Genomic DNA, 17111 nt, shown 5'->3' on the forward strand with positions numbered 1-17111 from the left:
GTCATAAGATGTCCTGTTAATTTTCTATAAATACTTTGTAGTGATGGTTCTAATATCAGAAATGAAGTAGTATGAGAAATAAATATGGTGATTGCGTCTGTCAGAAATCATCTGGCATAATCAGTCCTCTGCCCAGTTATTTACACTCAGGGTAACTTTATACTTTCGGCTTACTTCATAAATTAACCACGAACAAAGAATCTCATCAAGACTTTAAAGTCAATCCAAAGTCATCCTCTTAATTCTAAGCAACAGTTACTTGGAGGAGCATCATATCATACCAAAGATCTTTGATTCTCTTGCTGTTACTGAAACTCAGATCAGGAGTGTCATGGAGCAATTAATAAAGTTGTGATTTTTTTTTTAAAGATTGTATTTATTTATTTGACAGAAAGAGACACAGCGAGAGAGAGAGCACAAGCAGGGAGAGTGGGAGAGGGAGAAGCAGGCTTCCCACGGAGCAGGGAGCCTGATGCAGGGCTCTATCCTAGGACCCTGGGATCATGACCTGAGCCAAAGGCAGACGCTTAACTGACTGAGCCACCCAGGCGTCCCTAAAATTGTGATTTTGTGATAACAGAGGAAGCAGTTGAAAAAAGGAAAGCTGAGATGGGAATTGGTTATTATTTGGAAGTGCTAATAAAAGCGAAAAATCTAAAAAGAGAAAATTTTCCATGATTAAGTGGAAAACTAATTATTCAAATACTCCTTATTTTGACAATCTAGTGTTAATAATAAACAAAAAGTTATTAAAATATCAACTCCAAAGATTTTTCCAAAAGAAAAAAAAAACATATTTTTAAAATCCATAGTAAGAGGGGGCGCTTGGGTGGCTCAGTCAGTTAAGCGACCGCCTTCGGCTCAGGTCATGATCCTGGAGTCCCAGGATTGAGTCCCGCATCGGGCTCCCGCTCAGTGGGGAGTCTGCTTCTCCCTCTGACCCTCCCCCCTCTCATGCTCTCTCTCTATCTCTCATTCTGTCTTTCTCAAATAAATAAAAAGGAAATAAAGTCTTTTAAAAAAAATCCATAGTAATAAAAAAAAAAACCATAGTAAGAGGAGAGTGAATAGAAGTTTATTTGGAATTATAACTTATCTAAGTGTATAAAAGAATATGAAAAATATGAACTTTCCATCCCATAATAATGTAATTGACCTCCCCAATTCACATTTCTATGATTAAAAAAAGCTTTGGCCATTGTGCATGCATTTCCTGTGATAGAAAATGTTTTTAAAAAAGCAATATAAAAGCCACAATGCAAATAATTCGAATGGGACCCAGAAGCTTCAGTCACTTGTTTTTTCCAGGTAATGAATTTTTGCAGTCCTGTATCCTCAGTTTGAACATTTCTCACCTTCTTCCCCCCCACCCCAACCCCATCCGTTGGACTAACTATAATTCATTCTTTAGGTCGCGGCTTAAATATAATTTATTTGGGGCCATCATCCCTGACTAACACCCAACATACATACATGCCCACAGGTCCCAAACTTGAAGGTATGCCCTTCCATCTCTGTCCGATAGCATCCTGCGCCTAACTCCTTTGTTAGCACAGACCCCTCTGTGCTCCATGTGCCTACTTACTTGTCCGAGTGCCCCTTAAGAACGTCAGTCTGCAGTGAGCAGGGGTTGTACCTGGCTCATATGTGTACCCTGGGTGCCTAGCATAATACCCAGCACAGAGAAATCACTCTGCATGTGCTTGTTGGCTGGAAGAATGAACTGATAATGTAGCATGTGGAATCAGAGGGTATACTTGAGGTATTTGTTCATTACCAAACATGTCTTCTGTGCTCCGTGGCCATAAAATACCACACTGAACCTCAACAGCCCAGTGACATCTAACCAAACAATATTAGCTGATAGACTCTAAGTAAAGACCTTTGTGGTCTCTCTTTTGGTTAGTGCAGTTTTGTACCTTCTTTACTGATTCTGATTCAAATCAAACCAATATCTTCCAATATCAGACTAGTAGGATTCAGTATACACACAGCTAAGCTCTGCTTGTTCAGTGACAGTGAAATGGTTATAACTGTGGCCCATCACATGATGACCATGAGGGAATCAGAATTTTCCCTGCTGGACACTTACAGGGCCACTAAAACATTTCCAAGCTGACCCATGGATTTTATGGAAGGCATGTGCTACCTTGCACAATCCACCCTTTTTGTTTGCTCCAGGAGAGGAGTCAGTCCAGGAAGAAGGCATGTGAAGCCTAGCCCCTATGGGTACTCAAATGTGCATTGCTGACTTTGCTAGCCTACTCTTGGTTCCTATCACCTTGCTCTTGCATGTTTTGAGATTTTCAATTCCAGAGTGAGTTCTGGCTCATTCTTCATTAAATCATTTATCACTGTAACCATAAATCAAATGATTAATATTTTCTGCTTGTCATTACTTGAAATATCAAGTCCCCAAGTTGTAGGATTGATATTAAGAGAAGATAATGAGTAACAAGTCAATAATTTGGTTTTCCAAAACAGTAGAAAAGTTTAGGACTATTCACATTAACACCGTTTTCAGATAAAATGCTTCGTAAATTTTCACAGAGCAAGAACTAAATTCAGTTATAAATTATTTAAATAAACTCTCAGCAAGATAACTGTTTATATAGAGATCAGATCTATTTCAGAGTAGCAATTTAGAGCATTAACCTTTCTGTTTTATGAAGCATTAATCAAGTTTCAAATTTCCTCATTTCATTTACTAATAAAAACTAAAATAATTTCATAGTCGATTTTGATGTGTTTCCAGTCAAACACGAAAACTTCAGTCCCAAACTGACATCAGTAAACTTAACAGCAATAAGACAGAGCCAGATACTGACTGGAACCAAGCCAGTGAGAATTTACAAAGCACTTGATTGCCTTCCCCAGTTAAGAGAATTGTCATCTCAGGAGAGCAGTTGTGAACACAGCTTTGCAAGGGCCTGCCATGTGCACAGATGCGTGGCTGTTCGTCCAGGTTCCTCAAAAGCATCCTAAAAGTAAGGCAGTTTAGCAGACCGCTCGCCCTAGAATTCCACTGCTTTAGTTCAAATCTCAGCCCTCTTCCTCTGAACAAGTGATTCAACTTCCCAAAGCTTTGTTTTCCTCACTGGTAAAATTGAAACAGTGAGATTACCTGCCTTAAGGTTTCTTTTGAGGATCAAAGTAGATTATTCATCTAAAGTACTCATTTAGCACAGTGTCTGACACACAAGAAGTGTTTCGTAAGTGTTGGTTAAGTGTTAAAGATCACTATGCAATATTTTTAAAGTTTCCAATTATAAGTGCCAACTTTCTAAAGTTGTATTTTATAAATGATATTCTTTTCAATATAACTTATTAAGCATTGATTGAATACTGGATACATTGTTCTGGGCTCTGTAGGGAAAACAAATTAGTTTTATAGCAGGGTTTTTTAGGTCAAGGGGTTTATAATCATCTTGTGAAACTTGGGAAACATCTGAAAACTTAGAGGACACAGATAGAATCAATTCAAGTACCTTTAGTTTATAGTATTTCTAAAGCCTCTGTAGCATCTGTTTGGACAAAGCATTAATATGCCTCTCTAACAAATGCATCAGAGATGTTACTCAATATGAGGAAGGAGAAACGAAAGGGTTTAAATAGCTTCTATAATTGTAATACATTTTACAAGGAGTCATTCACCTCTGAGAATTTGTGCCAAAAACAAAAGTTTCTCACCACCGTATTTGGGAAATGACTTGTAGATTGACTGCTTTTCAAATTCACCAAGTCTGTGTTTGCTCTATATGCCCTGGTTTAATGGAACGTAGTCAATCAATAGGAACGTCCTCCTCTATCGTGTCCCTATGACATTTACTTCAGCTTTATTTGCCTCAAAGTCTATCACTATGAGATTTAACTATTTTCTTTTTTGACATGTGTGATCTGAACTATAGTGCAAAGGGTGCTTGGGAACTTAAGTGGCTAGTCTGAAAGAAGTCTTCATTTGCATGTCCTAGCCTAAAAATAATTCTTTAAATTAAAATGACATATCTGAAATGACTCAGAGTCCTCAAATTAACATGCACCACGTATTTACTACTTTGTACTTTTTTCTCTTTGTCAGAAGATCACCCATGTGCAACCAACCATCCATCAACAAAGCCACCATAACAGGTAAGGAAGATCTAGTAGTAGCCTTCTCTCCTTATGTCTAGAAAGAAACCCTATCTTCCAAGGTTTGATATAAGACTAGCACCAATTTTATATTGCAATTCTATAATTTTAAAGAAATTGATCCTTTTTCTATTATGACTTATTTCATTGAGCCCACAAGTTGTCCATTTAAGCTGTTACTTGGGAAATCTTTACTGATGTGCCATTTTAAAAAACCATTTAAATCTGTGCTTGTGCTAAGTTTAACATTGCTCTGGGCATTTGTATAAAGAGATAATGTTACCTTCCAAATGTTGACCGTGTTGTTTCCAGGCTTATGCTACCAGCATGATATTAATATGTGGTAGTTTGGTTTAATGAAAGTGAAAGCATAAATAAAAGGGACCTTCCTGGTTAATTGATATCCCAGTTGTGTGTAGGAAGGAAACCCATTCCAGTAGTCCTGATTTGGACTCAGAATTGAGAAGAAATTTACTTTGGGAGGGGAGAGAAGAAGTAATTATACAACACAGCAAAGTTCAGTGAGATCAAAAGAACAGCTGTTTGGGGAAGAGAAGGGGAAGGAAGGATGAGGGACATAAAGGGCAAAAAAAAAAAATTTATCCCAATTCCTATTAGTCTATTTTGGACATGGGACTTGACCTCATCTGAACCAAAAACAGAACAAATGATCTCATTTTGCTGAACCTGAAACCAAATTGAACTCATTTAATCATTTCTTGAAACCCCAATTGATTCATTAAAATAATTGCCTGGAAAAGCAAACCTATGTTTTCTAAAATTATTACCAGAAGAAAATTAACATAGTCTCCAAATTAGACCAATACTTCATCTGATTCAAGTGCCTTCCTTGGACTCCAACTCCGAATATTCTGAGAGCTCCTTATTAAGTTATTAGTGAGAACACTTTGCTTGAAAGTTAACTTCACTGTTCAGGTCAGCAGTTTTCCTCTGGTCTCCTTTGTGGTCACTACCTCAGAGTTGATTCTGGAACAGTTGGTAATGTAGTTCTTTTCTGAATGTCTCTTGAATGGGATTTGTACTTCAATGAATATTAAATTGTTGATACTCTTTCCCATGCTTATCTTTCAAGATCTTATTGGTGACGATTTTCCACTATCATTTCATAGTGTATGCCTGGTCCACCAGTTTTCTTCTTTGTCATTGGTCGAGAGGTGGACAATAGCTGAAATTCCTATATATCAAAATAAGTTTTTTGAATAACAAATTTCTTTCCAGATAGCCAAATTCAATGTCAATGAGCCTACACTGAAATCAGGGTGTAGAAGTGAATGGCTTTGTCTCTGTGCACTTGCCTTTTATGTTGAGGGACAAGCAGGCCATCCTTTGTGGGCATGCAGCTGGGGACTCTAGTGTGAGAGACCGCATGGAAGCCTGTCCCTAGCCCTGCTCTGGGCCCTAGATCTCACCCCTATGAGGAGGGGCCATCCCCCCACCCCTGCTATTTTTGCCATAGGCAGGACTCTGACGTTGTGGTTTGAGCAGAAGGCAGTGCTATTTTGGTTCCTGAAAGCTTTTGTAGCTTGAGGTCACATAGGAGCCAGCCCCACAGGAGCATCCTCCCCGAGAGCAGCTGCGGGTCCCAGTGGAGATGGTTGTGTCCATCAAGAAGTGGTGGGTGGTCAGCGGCCCGGGCAGCTGTCCAGCCACCCTGGCAGATGCCTGGAAGTGATTAAAGGGAGAGTAATTGCACTCAAAGGGCACAGACTTTGTCTTAAACACATGTGAGAGACCCTTTAGCAGCTCCCAGAAATGTTCACATAGTATTGAGACCCAGGAGCAATGCCAGAGGGAACTGAAATCTGGGAATTAAGGTTAACGTGGCCTCATTTGTACCCACAAGTTTCTGACCTGGGGCCTAGGGACAGTGGGACTGCAGAAATATCTTATCTAGGAAGCGAAACTGATTAACTGTCATTAACTGCTTAGTGCAGCCGTGTTCATCACAAAGCATACCAGGAAACTAACTAGAAAATGAAAGTCTTTTTCCTTGCCTCAGCCTAACAAACCAAGGTGGAAAAGTGGAATGGAGGGTAAGGGAATGAAGGCAATAGCAGGGAAAGTTTCCCCTCTCTGAGCCCATTCTGGAAAAGCGGACCCTTAAAAGCATAAACTTCGACAGTAGTAAGAGTTTAGACACACAGAAAAGTGGATTCTCTCCCTCAGCAGCTGACTGTTCAGGTTCTACCTCCAAGTTCACCCCCCCTGTTGTTGGAACCCAGCTACACCTCTGTGGTGATCCTGGGAAGGACAGGGAAGAGTGTTAAAAAGAGTCAGTGGGACATCCTTTAGGATGAACTTGACCTTCTTTGATACTTTGTTAAGGATCTAGAGGAAAAGTGTAGCATATGGCAAAGTCCATGAGGGGTCCAAATGGGTGCTGTGGTGACATGTCCAAGGGCCCCTGGGGGGCAACCCCGTAGAACATCACTGACAGGAGTCCCTGGAATTGTGCAGCGTGGGTGCTCTGCCTATCTAGAATTCAAATCATGCTCTACCATGATAGCTGCGTGACCCTGAGCAGGCCACATACCTTTCTCTGCCTCAGTTTCCCCATTTATAAATTGGTTGTCATATGTCATACAGTTATTGCCAAATTAAATGAGTTCACGTGTGGATGCTCTTAGCACAGTGCTTCACAGAGTAGGCACTCAATGCATCATTTTCTCTTTCGCTTTGCACTTGTTTTTATTCTCTGGATGTAGAACGAGGGGTAATGAAAAGAACAGGGCAGAGTGATGAAAGAAGAATGAGAGAAAGACAGCTTGCAGGGGCATGAAATATGGAGCCCCACAAAATGGACATACTTCCTTGGTGCTGTCAAAAATGGGCCCTTCCATTGTTCCCAGTGCTCTGTCCCTTCCTCTCCTCACTGCCATAGACATTGGTGCCTTCGTGATATCGGCAATAAAGTGTGGTTCAGAATCATTTTCAAAATCGAACAACTTACATTGGAGTCGTAGCTCTTTGAAGGAAAATAATGAACTCTTTATAACTTTTTCTGTAAATCACTGTTTGATTTTTTTAAAAAAGAAGAGGTAAGAACTTTAACAGTCTACATATGTCACGCTATGTTTTCTAAAGCTTTCTCCCGTAGAACTTAGAAACCCCTTTTCCCCTTTGAGGTTATTCCAGTTGACATGTTTTAAAGCCAGGAGAGTTTGATTTTGTATCATTAGAGTTAAAACATGTAAATCACTTGGCAGTTTTTGTTTCCATACCTAATAGGTAAATACACAGTTCTAAAATGATCTCACAGTTTTTTAAAAAGTTTCCAAATGTACATTTATAAAAGTCTTATTACTAAATAGCTATTTTGTTCTTTACTGTGATGTAACAAAAACAGGGTGTGTGGCATTTGGAGCTGGAGTCCAAAGCCTGTCTCCGTCATTTGAAGAATGGAGACGTGAGTAGGTAGCTCTCAGTTCTGGGGAAAAAACTCAGGGAGATAAGTTAGACAAACACCAGAAGTCAGCAGGTTATGAGTAACGCACCAAGTGCTTCTTCCTACAACCATAATCCATGCCTGGCATTTTGTTGTTGTTGTTCTTAAAGCTAATTTGAAAACTCAGAAAGTAGAGGAGGAAGATGGTGATCATGTGTCAGCTTCTCTGGAACATTTCATTTATGATTGTTTTTAAATAGTAACAACAGGACATTTTTAGGAATCTTCGTATTACTTAGAGCAAGACTCACCTGCACAGGTCCTTGAGGAGCCATAAAGAATAGAACTGAAGAGTGTGTTGGAACATGAGGGGGCAGCAAAGCATCAGGGATGCCCAAGCCATCGCGGTATCGTGCTGTTCTGTATTGGTTTGGGAGTACAGCCATGTCTCTTTGGATAAAATTAGTCCTTTGGAGCATTTCGTTTTCAAACGATGTTAAATCAGGAAAAGTCATCTCATAAAACCTTGTCGTGTCTTCGCAATATCACTTTTTACTACGTTTCTAATTTCCATATTTTCAATTGCTTTATTTAATCATTTTCAAATTAAGGATTTTCACACAAGAATGTAACTCAGGGAAATTTTATTTAAGCTTCTCTGTCATAAAGATGAGAAAACTGAGGGGCACCTGGGTGGCTCAGTCGGTTACACGTCCGACTCTTGATTTTGGCTGAGGTCATGATCTCAGGGTCATGAAATGGAACCCTGCATTGGGCTCCACACTCAGCATGGAGTCTGCTTCGTGTTCTCTCTCTCTCTCTCTTTCCCTCTGCCCTTCTGGCTCATTCTCTCTCTCTCTCTAAAATAGAGTTGAGAAAACTGAAACCTCGTAAGAGCCAATGCTACTTAGACATAGATCCAGGAATAAATATCTCTGAGTCCAGGGGCCTTCTTACGCCCTGTAAAATCATCCATCTTAGTAGGGTAGCCTTCAGACCCACCGTAGAAGTGTATATTTGGGGCAAGTAAAAGAAGAATTAAGGGATATTATTGTGATGATGATATTATATGATGATGATATTCTGAGCAATAGATAGAGCATTTTATTTCTTGTATATAAACCTCAAAATTAGAAAATATCATGTCCCACCTTATCACTAGACAGGTCTTTATATTTAGAGCTGTTTTGATTATATTCACTGAATATAACTTATAGGCCCTCAGATAAGTAGAGCTTGGTGGTCTAAAGCAAAAGACTTGAGATTTTAGAAAACACAAGCTTTTTTCTCCAAGCAATACAGTAAGTCTAACTGCTTACACTTTACCTGCAGAGGGACACAGGGGCTGCAGTGACAAGCATAAAACAAAATTGGTTTTAGTCCAAAAAACATTTTGGTGTAAGTCTCCACTCCACTTCATATTTTTCATCCTGAATATTCACACCTCCTTAAAAAATGACTGTATTCTAAATAGAATTTAGTCAGTTGGTAAGTAGAGGACTTAAAAAGTAAATTATCCAAATAGTACTAATCAGTCAAGACACAATGAGAAGAAACTTGACCTTGTACGATTATTGTTCTTCTAAAGCACAAAGCCATTCCTAAAATCCAACAAGGGGGGAAAAGAAACAAAAATATTTAACTGGAACAATTATTATGTTATTATCTGGACTAATCATTTAACATTTTGAGCTTATTAAAGAAAAGAAACCAAGAAACTATTTTATGGTAACAATAATGATACTAGGTACTTAGGTCCTTTTAAGTCTGTATGGGTGTGTGTGGGGGGGAGAATAAAAACAAGTAGTGTACATAATATAAAAAAATATATGTAATGTAACAGATAATAATTGAAAGCAAGATCTGCATAAAGAAGGCAAAAGGGATGTAGGGGGAGCAAGGCACGGGGAGACACGGAGGTAAAACGTGTGGTAGGACAATGTGTGTAGAGGTGGCCTGAGCCGGTGCACAGAAGTCCCCATCACCAGTCGCGGGCACTGCTGCATCATGTGGCTCCTTTTTCCCCCTTCCTTTTAGTAAGAGCAGATTGTAACAAGACTAATAATTGCAGAAAATGAGAGCTCAGTTAGCTTTTTTAGGAACGTGATTGAAAAATGCTGAATACATGTGGTTTAATAGCTTGAATGAAAAATTGACGAAGATTGTGTATGTGAGTGTTTATATATGGACTTTTTGGGAAGTTTTTTGCTTATTTTACTTTTACACTTGATACATCTAATGACTACTGAGTGTTTAAAAGTTTTTAAGTCAGGGGCGCCTGGTTGGCTCAGTCAGTTAAGCGTTTGACTCTTGATTTCAGCTCAGGTCATGATCTCAGGGTTGTGAGATTGAGCCCCACATTGGGCTCTGCGCTCAGTGCGGAGTCTGCTTATCTCTCTCTCTCTGCTCCTCCCCTGTTTGCACTCTCTCTCAAATAAATAAATAAAGTCTTTAAAAAATAAATAAATTTTTTTAAGCCAAAGGAGGTTACTTTTACAAAAATTAAAAGACTTTCCTGGAAAAAGTGTTAAACTAAAAGATTTGCTTAAATGCATGGAATATAACTATATGACTGTTACATTAGAGGTGTAAAAGTCTGTTTTCTTTCTTATAAGCTAACTTACTTTGCCTTTCTTTAGTCTTATTTAGATTAGTAGAAAATATATATAATATATACACACACACACTAATATGTAAAAAAACCAGGTCTGACACAGTAACTTTTCAACCAGGAATTAATTGACGTCATACTTGGTTTTTTAAACAGTGAAAACAAATGCATAATCGTGGGAAAAATAATTAATTGAATCTCTATTGCCTGAATATCTGCTCTGGGTATTTTGTTATAACTTTAAATGACATAATTAAATGAGATTACATATTCATTTAGTCAGCACAGTAAAAACGTTATGAGTCAAACCATATAGGTTGAAACTGTAGCTTTACTTTTATTAGCTGTGTAATTGTGGTCAATTTACTTAAATTCTCTAAGCATTTATTTTCTCATCAGTAAATCCTAAGTCAGTGATTGGTACCCGAATGTATTCAACAAGTGGTAGGTAGGGTAAATGCTATAATTTTATTATTATTATCATCCATTTGGTAAATAAATATTTTCTGTGCACCTTCTATATGGCCTGCAATAAGGTAGGTGTTGGACGTCAAGAGATGAGTAAGTGACTACTGGCATTAAGGAATTCACAGTCGAGGGGAGAAGGAATCATGAATAATTATGTGCAAGTGAAGGGCCATGATTGAAGCAACTTCAAATACATGTACCACCTATGGAAAGCTCCCTGCTGAGCTTTGAAGAACATAGAGTTCTGCCTATAGTTAGGGGATGATCACCTGACCCCAAGGGATCAGCAAGAGTGAGAAGTAGAAGCAGAGAATGCCTGTCAGATCAGGGGACTGGGGACAGTAAAGGACAGAGAGTTGAAAGTGTATGGACCAACCAAACAGGAGGCTGCAGGAGCAGATTAAGGAAGGCAGTGGTGTGAAGAGTATTGGAAGCCAGTGTTGATCATGGTGGACTTTATTTTATGGGCAAGGGAAAATCATCAATCATTTCTATGCAGAGAAGTAAGTATGTCTTTTAGGATGACAGCATTGGAATGGGCTCCTGGGTGGCCCAGTTGGTTAAGCATCTGACTTTTGATTTTGGCTCAGGTGTTGATCTCAGGGTTGTGAGATTGAGCCCCGTGTCTGCTCCATGCTGAGCATAGAGCCTGCTTAAAATTTTCCTTCTCTCCCTCTGCCCTTCCCCCCACCCAAAAGAAAGAAAAATAAAAGAAATGAAATGGAAACAGACCAAAAAACAGAGAGCAGAGGCAGCCCCATACTCCTTAGGAGGCTGTTATCTATCAAGTACACGCTAAAGATAATGCAGCTCTGAACTAGGGTGGTGGTGTGGCCAGCGAGGATGAGGGCATGGATTCATAGCTCTTTCCAGAGACCAAGTTGAGAAGACTTGGCAGTTGATTAGCTTGAGGAGTGATGAGAAAAAACGTGAAAGCTTTAGTCATATACACAGATGTTCATCACAGCACATATATATATGCATCAAAGATTGAAAACAACCCCAAATGCTAAATAATATATGAATTCTATTTAGGTATAAAAAATTCTATAATAAAAAGGTTTTTAAATGATTTATGAGAAAATTTTAGTCATGTAAAAATGCTTCTATTTTAAAGAATACTTGATAAAGTGCTAAGTGTAATGGATTTAATTTAAGACATTTCTTAGCTGTTGACTAGTAAGTAGCAAAGGCAGATGGCTTTACTATTTTACATAGAATCTAGTGACAAACATGTAAGTATTTCTCAGGTCTCAGTCGTCTGTTTGCCTCTCCCCACCTGGAAAAGGTACTAATGAGATGCTGCCTAATGATATTTCAGTATTAGGGAGCCACAGTGAAGAATTAACTGTATTTTCAAAGAATACCCTTGAATAGGACAGTACCATGTCTGTTGGTACTGAGCCTGAGACACCTATGGCAGGACTGTTCCATGATCCTCCCAGAGATCAGCAAAGCTACCACCAAAGAGTGGATCTGAATGTCACCCAAGTCCCCTGCCGCCAGTATCCCTTCCTCACTGCCCCGAGTTTGGAAAGGACAGTATTTCCCAAACCGCCCGGAACAAAGAGATCACCAGGGGATGGTGGAAAACAAACGGATTCCCAGACAGTCCAGAACAGAATCTTTGAGAGAAGGCCCACGATCTTTATATTATTAACGAGTGCTCCCAGGTGAACCATTTGGCCAGCCGAATTTGGGGGAATAATGGAATACTGAATGATGTGGGTGAGAGGGCAGAGTACAGCGTTGACACGGGGTTGCTCCTAACTTGCTGGAAAATCACTGTCTTTCTGGAAAGGGTATTAGTGACACCCACACCCCCCATGTAACAAACAATGCAGTCTAGGATAAACAAGATACTATGTGTGAAGTGCTGGGTGATTAGGAAGGCAAGACAAGGTGATATTATTATCAGCACAAACCACGTCATCATAGTCGTCATCACCGGGCTGTCATCACTGTTATCTCTCAAAATGTATACAAGATTTTAATTAGCCCAGCTTGCTCTTCTCCTAGCAGAAAATGAAGGATCATGTCCATGTTTGTGTTCCGGGGGTGGGAGCGGGCTTGGGAAATGTTATGTTTAGTAACTGTATCCTTTTTGTCTTCTTAGACACAGTACCAAGTTTCCTTTAAAAAAAAAAAGAAAGAAAGAACAAAAGCTGCATTTTTAAGTCGCTCCCTCTACCCACAAAGTGCTTCCCACCCATGTATGCCTTAGAGAATATTCTAGGCCTACTCAGAAACACATTACTGTGGTGGGGCAAAGTAGTGAAAATTCCTTTGGGTCTAATTTCCCAAATTTTACTGGTTAAACACTGAATTGTTTGACTCCATGAATCAATGGGGAGTTCACTTCTAGCAGCCTTCTTCCACCACCTAAGAAAATGTTTTTTAAAAATCCATTGGGTGTGTCATGACTACTAATATTAATAAAAGGTAACATTTTCTGACATTTAGTATGTACTAAAGACTACATGCATAATCTCCTTTAAGTCGATGAGAATCCGATATACAGCTGCAAATGACAAAGTATAGGTTACAGCTGACTCAAAGGCATATCTGTAAGGTTTCTCTTCTTAAGATTTATTGACATGTGCACACAAAAACACACAATCTATTGTCATCTGCCTCTCGCCTTGGAGAGTTCTTCCCCAGGAATTTCTTTTCCTGTTCTTCTTTTCTATTTTTTAAAGGAGAGCAGAAAATGAGTTTATATGGTCCTTTTCCTGAATGGCTATGAATGGAGAGTAGGACAAGAGGATGGCCAAGGTCTATGGATACAGAGAAACCTTTGGGAAATCCTAAGAACTCAGTTATGTAAGCTAAGAAAAGGATTCCTGCCTGGGATATAGAATTCCTTGAGCATTCTTTAATTCCCACAGTCCTCTTCCTGACTCCTCCCTCTGAAGTACGTGTTCAGTGAGAGTGCCCAGGGCAGAAACTTCCATAGGGAAAAGGCCGCATGGTCTGTGTGAGAAGGGCCTCAGATGGACTATGTCAGAAGTTTGGGGGCAGGAGCGCCTGGGTGGCCCAGTGAGTTAAGCGTCTGACTGTTGGTTTCAGCTCAGGTGATGATATCGGGGTCCTGGGGATCGAGCCCCACAATGGGCTCCGCGCGCTCGGCATGGGGTCTGCTTGGGGTTCTCTCTCTCCCTCCCTCTGCCTCTCCCGCTCATGCTCTGTCTCTTTAAGATTAAATAAATCTTAAAAAATTTTTTAAAAGGTTGGGGGCAAGGCAGTGCTTGAGACTCAGCACTCCCCTTGCTTCTAGGACCACTCACTATTAACCCCTGAAATAGCAGTTTCTATGGAGTGATGAGATTCATCATCTTTTTGTTGTAGATTCGCCATAGGCTCTTCATATCCATTGTCATTTTCTTGGGTTCTATTTCTAGCCATGAAATTCCTTGGCTCTCTATCCCCCCCCCCAGACTTCCTCTAGATATTTCTGATGTTTAAATATCCAGTGTTTTTAGTGTGTTACCCTCTCTCTTTTTTTGTGTTTCTCTCCCGGCATGTGGGCACTCTGGAGTACTTCTAGTTCACTGTATTTTACATGCCTGGTCACACAAATGAGTGCTTTTGTTGTGTATCTTCTTTCTGCTATGTTTCCGATATTTGCATACTACACACTGAATTGTCCATGTGGAGAACCTCATTTCTGTGTTCCCTCCTGGCTTTGCTCTTTTTCTCTCTGTTTCTGAGATGTGAGAGACTGTGTTTAGGCTCTGAGGACCCAGTGAGGCATAAAATACCTCCACTGAGCTTTAGAACCATCCTCCCAGAGGTTCTCAGAACTGGAAAAGATAAAAATGTGCCCTGTTGATTGACAAAGAGCATTAAGTTAAAAGAAAACAAAAGGGCTTGTAAATGAATTAAGTAGCTGAATAAGAGAGGAAGAAATGAGTCAGGATGAGAGGTCTTTTCTCTAGAGAACCGGGAAGCTGTCTACACTGTTATTTAGCTCACAGACTGGAAAGGGTCTGGAGACCCAGTTCATGAACTTAGGGAAAACTTAGCAGCACGAGAAAGTAGAAGACAGAATAGTAAAAGAGGAAATGTTTTCCTCATCACTAGGGAGGGGAACAGAAAAGGACAGGTCCTGGAACTGAGAGCTCGAAGGTGAGGAGCAGATGAGGGCTTCTGGGATGCCTCAAGTCACTGACTGTGTGACTGGGTTCTTTAACTAAAATTGTTCACCTAGAAATAGGCCTAGGTTTTCTTTTCCTGCAGGTTTTTGTTTTGAAAAAAATTCCAAACTGTTATAAGTTTTGTTTGCTCATTTGACATTTAGGTCAGAACCTAGAGGAGGAAGAGCAGGGGATTGGGGTTTCTCAGCTGGTTCTCCTGCTCACCCACTTTGTGATCTTAGACAACTTACTCTATGCCCTGAGTCTTTTCTGTTAAAATGCAGTGAATAACTAGAATAATACCCTCCTGATTGTGAGGATTACACAAGGTAATGTGTGTAGAAAATTTGGCACAGTGTCTGGTAGGCGAAAAGCACCTTATATATTGAAAAGCATTACAAGACTATCCATAGACACTATTGCACTATTCATGTTGATCCTCAAAGTAGTTATCTTTGTAAACTGTACCTTTTTTTAGCCCAGCTACCCCTGCTGAGAGCATTTTAGAAATGGTTTTAGAGATAGTTCATAGGCCATATTAGGAAAAAGCCACCTGATTGGTTTGCTGTCATGCTTCACTTTTGACCAGAAATATTATTTCCAATATGATTACCAACCCTAGTCAACAAACAGGATGTCAGAATAGCCTGGATCAGGCTAATTCTAGAAATGAATCCATTCCAAGGGATAAGACAATTTTGAGGCATTTGAAAGAAGTATAGCATGGACTCCGAAGGGAGGCATTCCCAAGACAGTGTCCTAGAATCATAGAGTGACAGCAACATATGGAATAAGCATATAGATAGGTTTTCCCAGGGGACACCTTGAAAGAGTCAGCTTCATCTGAAGTCCTGTCAGTTTGTGAGGGGAAAGCAGTGATCTCTAGGAGTCTTTTTGCCTCTTCAGTCATACCTTGTACAGTCTGTATTTCTAAAGATCTTCCAAGCCCGTCCCATTCACTGGAAACGGCTCAGAGTCCCAGAGATAAAGGAGAAGGCCAGCGTGTCCCAGCCCACTGGCTTAGAGGGGGACCCAAGCCCTCATCATTTCAACAAAAAGGGCAGCAGAGGAAGTCAACCTGGCATTCTGGCACACGGTATTTCTCACTGAGTCTGTCACATTATCACTGGGCACTTACTGTGCTTCAACATCCTGTTCTTTGAGGATTCATACAAGTCTCTCCTAGGCTGGCTTCTACCCCTCCTTAGATAATGGTGTATCAGCAGTGATCCTCTGGTTGCAAGGTAAAAACCAACTCTGCTAACTTATGTAAAATAGAATCTAGTAAAATGAAATCTAATCTCCTTAAGTAAAATAGAATATTGGGATAATTTCCAACTCCTAGAGTATTAGTGGGGTTGCTGGAGGATCAGGGTTGAAGGAATCAGTTCCTCTTCAGAGTGCTAGCAAGGCACAAATAAAGGGAAATTCTCATGGCAGGAGCAACCTGGTGAGCCTCCTGCAACTGTTTTTAGTTTCTTTGTTCATCTACGTCATGTAACATTCCAGGAAGGGGTCTAATTGGTCTAGTTTGGGTCTTGGGTCTTGGCTACAGGAGAACAGGGTATCTGGCTCTTCTGTCAGATTACGTAATATAATGTAGTACTAAGAGCCTAAATTATGAGGCCGGATTATGTGGATTCGTATCTCAGCTGTGCCACTTATAGATGTTTCTCCTCAAACACTTCATTTAGCCTTCCAGAGCCTCAAGTCCCTCGTTTTTGAAGTGGGCACAGCAATAGTACTTACCTCATAAGGAATTCATGAAAATCGAGGTATTATTTATAAAAAAACTAAGCACAATGCATGGCACATAGGAAGCAGTTGATCATTGTGGGCTATGCTGTTACTAAAATTATCCATGGAGACACCAAATAATTTCCTGAAGCAAAGTAGGGTACCATTAGAAAAGGGAAATAAATGTTGGTGGATCAAAAATTATTATTGATAATAGTGAGATAAGAAGGTGGCCACAACACGCTTTACTTTGCTAATATATCTCTCAGCAAGCTGCTCTTTATGATATTAAGGTTCTTAGAAATGTGGATGGCACATGTTCATTAATGTATCCCTGGGAATCTAGTCCATCAGAGGCATGAAATGGACTTAGATCTCTGAAGACAAATGGAAACTCACTGTAGAACACCACACAAACTACTCATTTGGAATGTCAGCATTATCGTGAGGAGGAGGGCACAGCCCCGGGCTGTGGGGAGCTGGACTGAGTGCCACACACTATGGCAGAACCAGTCAGATAGAACCTCCCTGCCCTCACAGTTGCCTACAAAGCCACTAAGGCACTGAATCTCTTGACTAGATGCTTCTGCCTGACCCCCACACTCAGACAGGGCTTCTGAAGCCA

At 40.1% G+C, this 17111-nt stretch overlaps 1 protein-coding gene across 8 annotated transcripts in view; it reads left to right on the forward strand.

The window, feature by feature from the left end:
* PDE4D (phosphodiesterase 4D) overlaps positions 1–17111 on the forward strand; it is a 1430886-nt gene that overhangs the window by 1228834 nt on the left and 184941 nt on the right. For all 8 annotated transcript variants that reach the window (XM_078067299.1, XM_078067293.1, XM_078067294.1 and 5 more), the window contains one exon: positions 4079–4128. In XM_078067299.1, coding sequence (XP_077923425.1) covers positions 4079–4128 — 50 coding nt within the window. The remainder of the gene's footprint in view (positions 1–4078; positions 4129–17111) is intronic.

The sequence above is a fragment of the Halichoerus grypus genome, chromosome 2 (genome assembly GCF_964656455.1).
Source record: "Halichoerus grypus chromosome 2, mHalGry1.hap1.1, whole genome shotgun sequence".
Classification (NCBI taxonomy): domain Eukaryota; kingdom Metazoa; phylum Chordata; class Mammalia; order Carnivora; family Phocidae; genus Halichoerus; species Halichoerus grypus.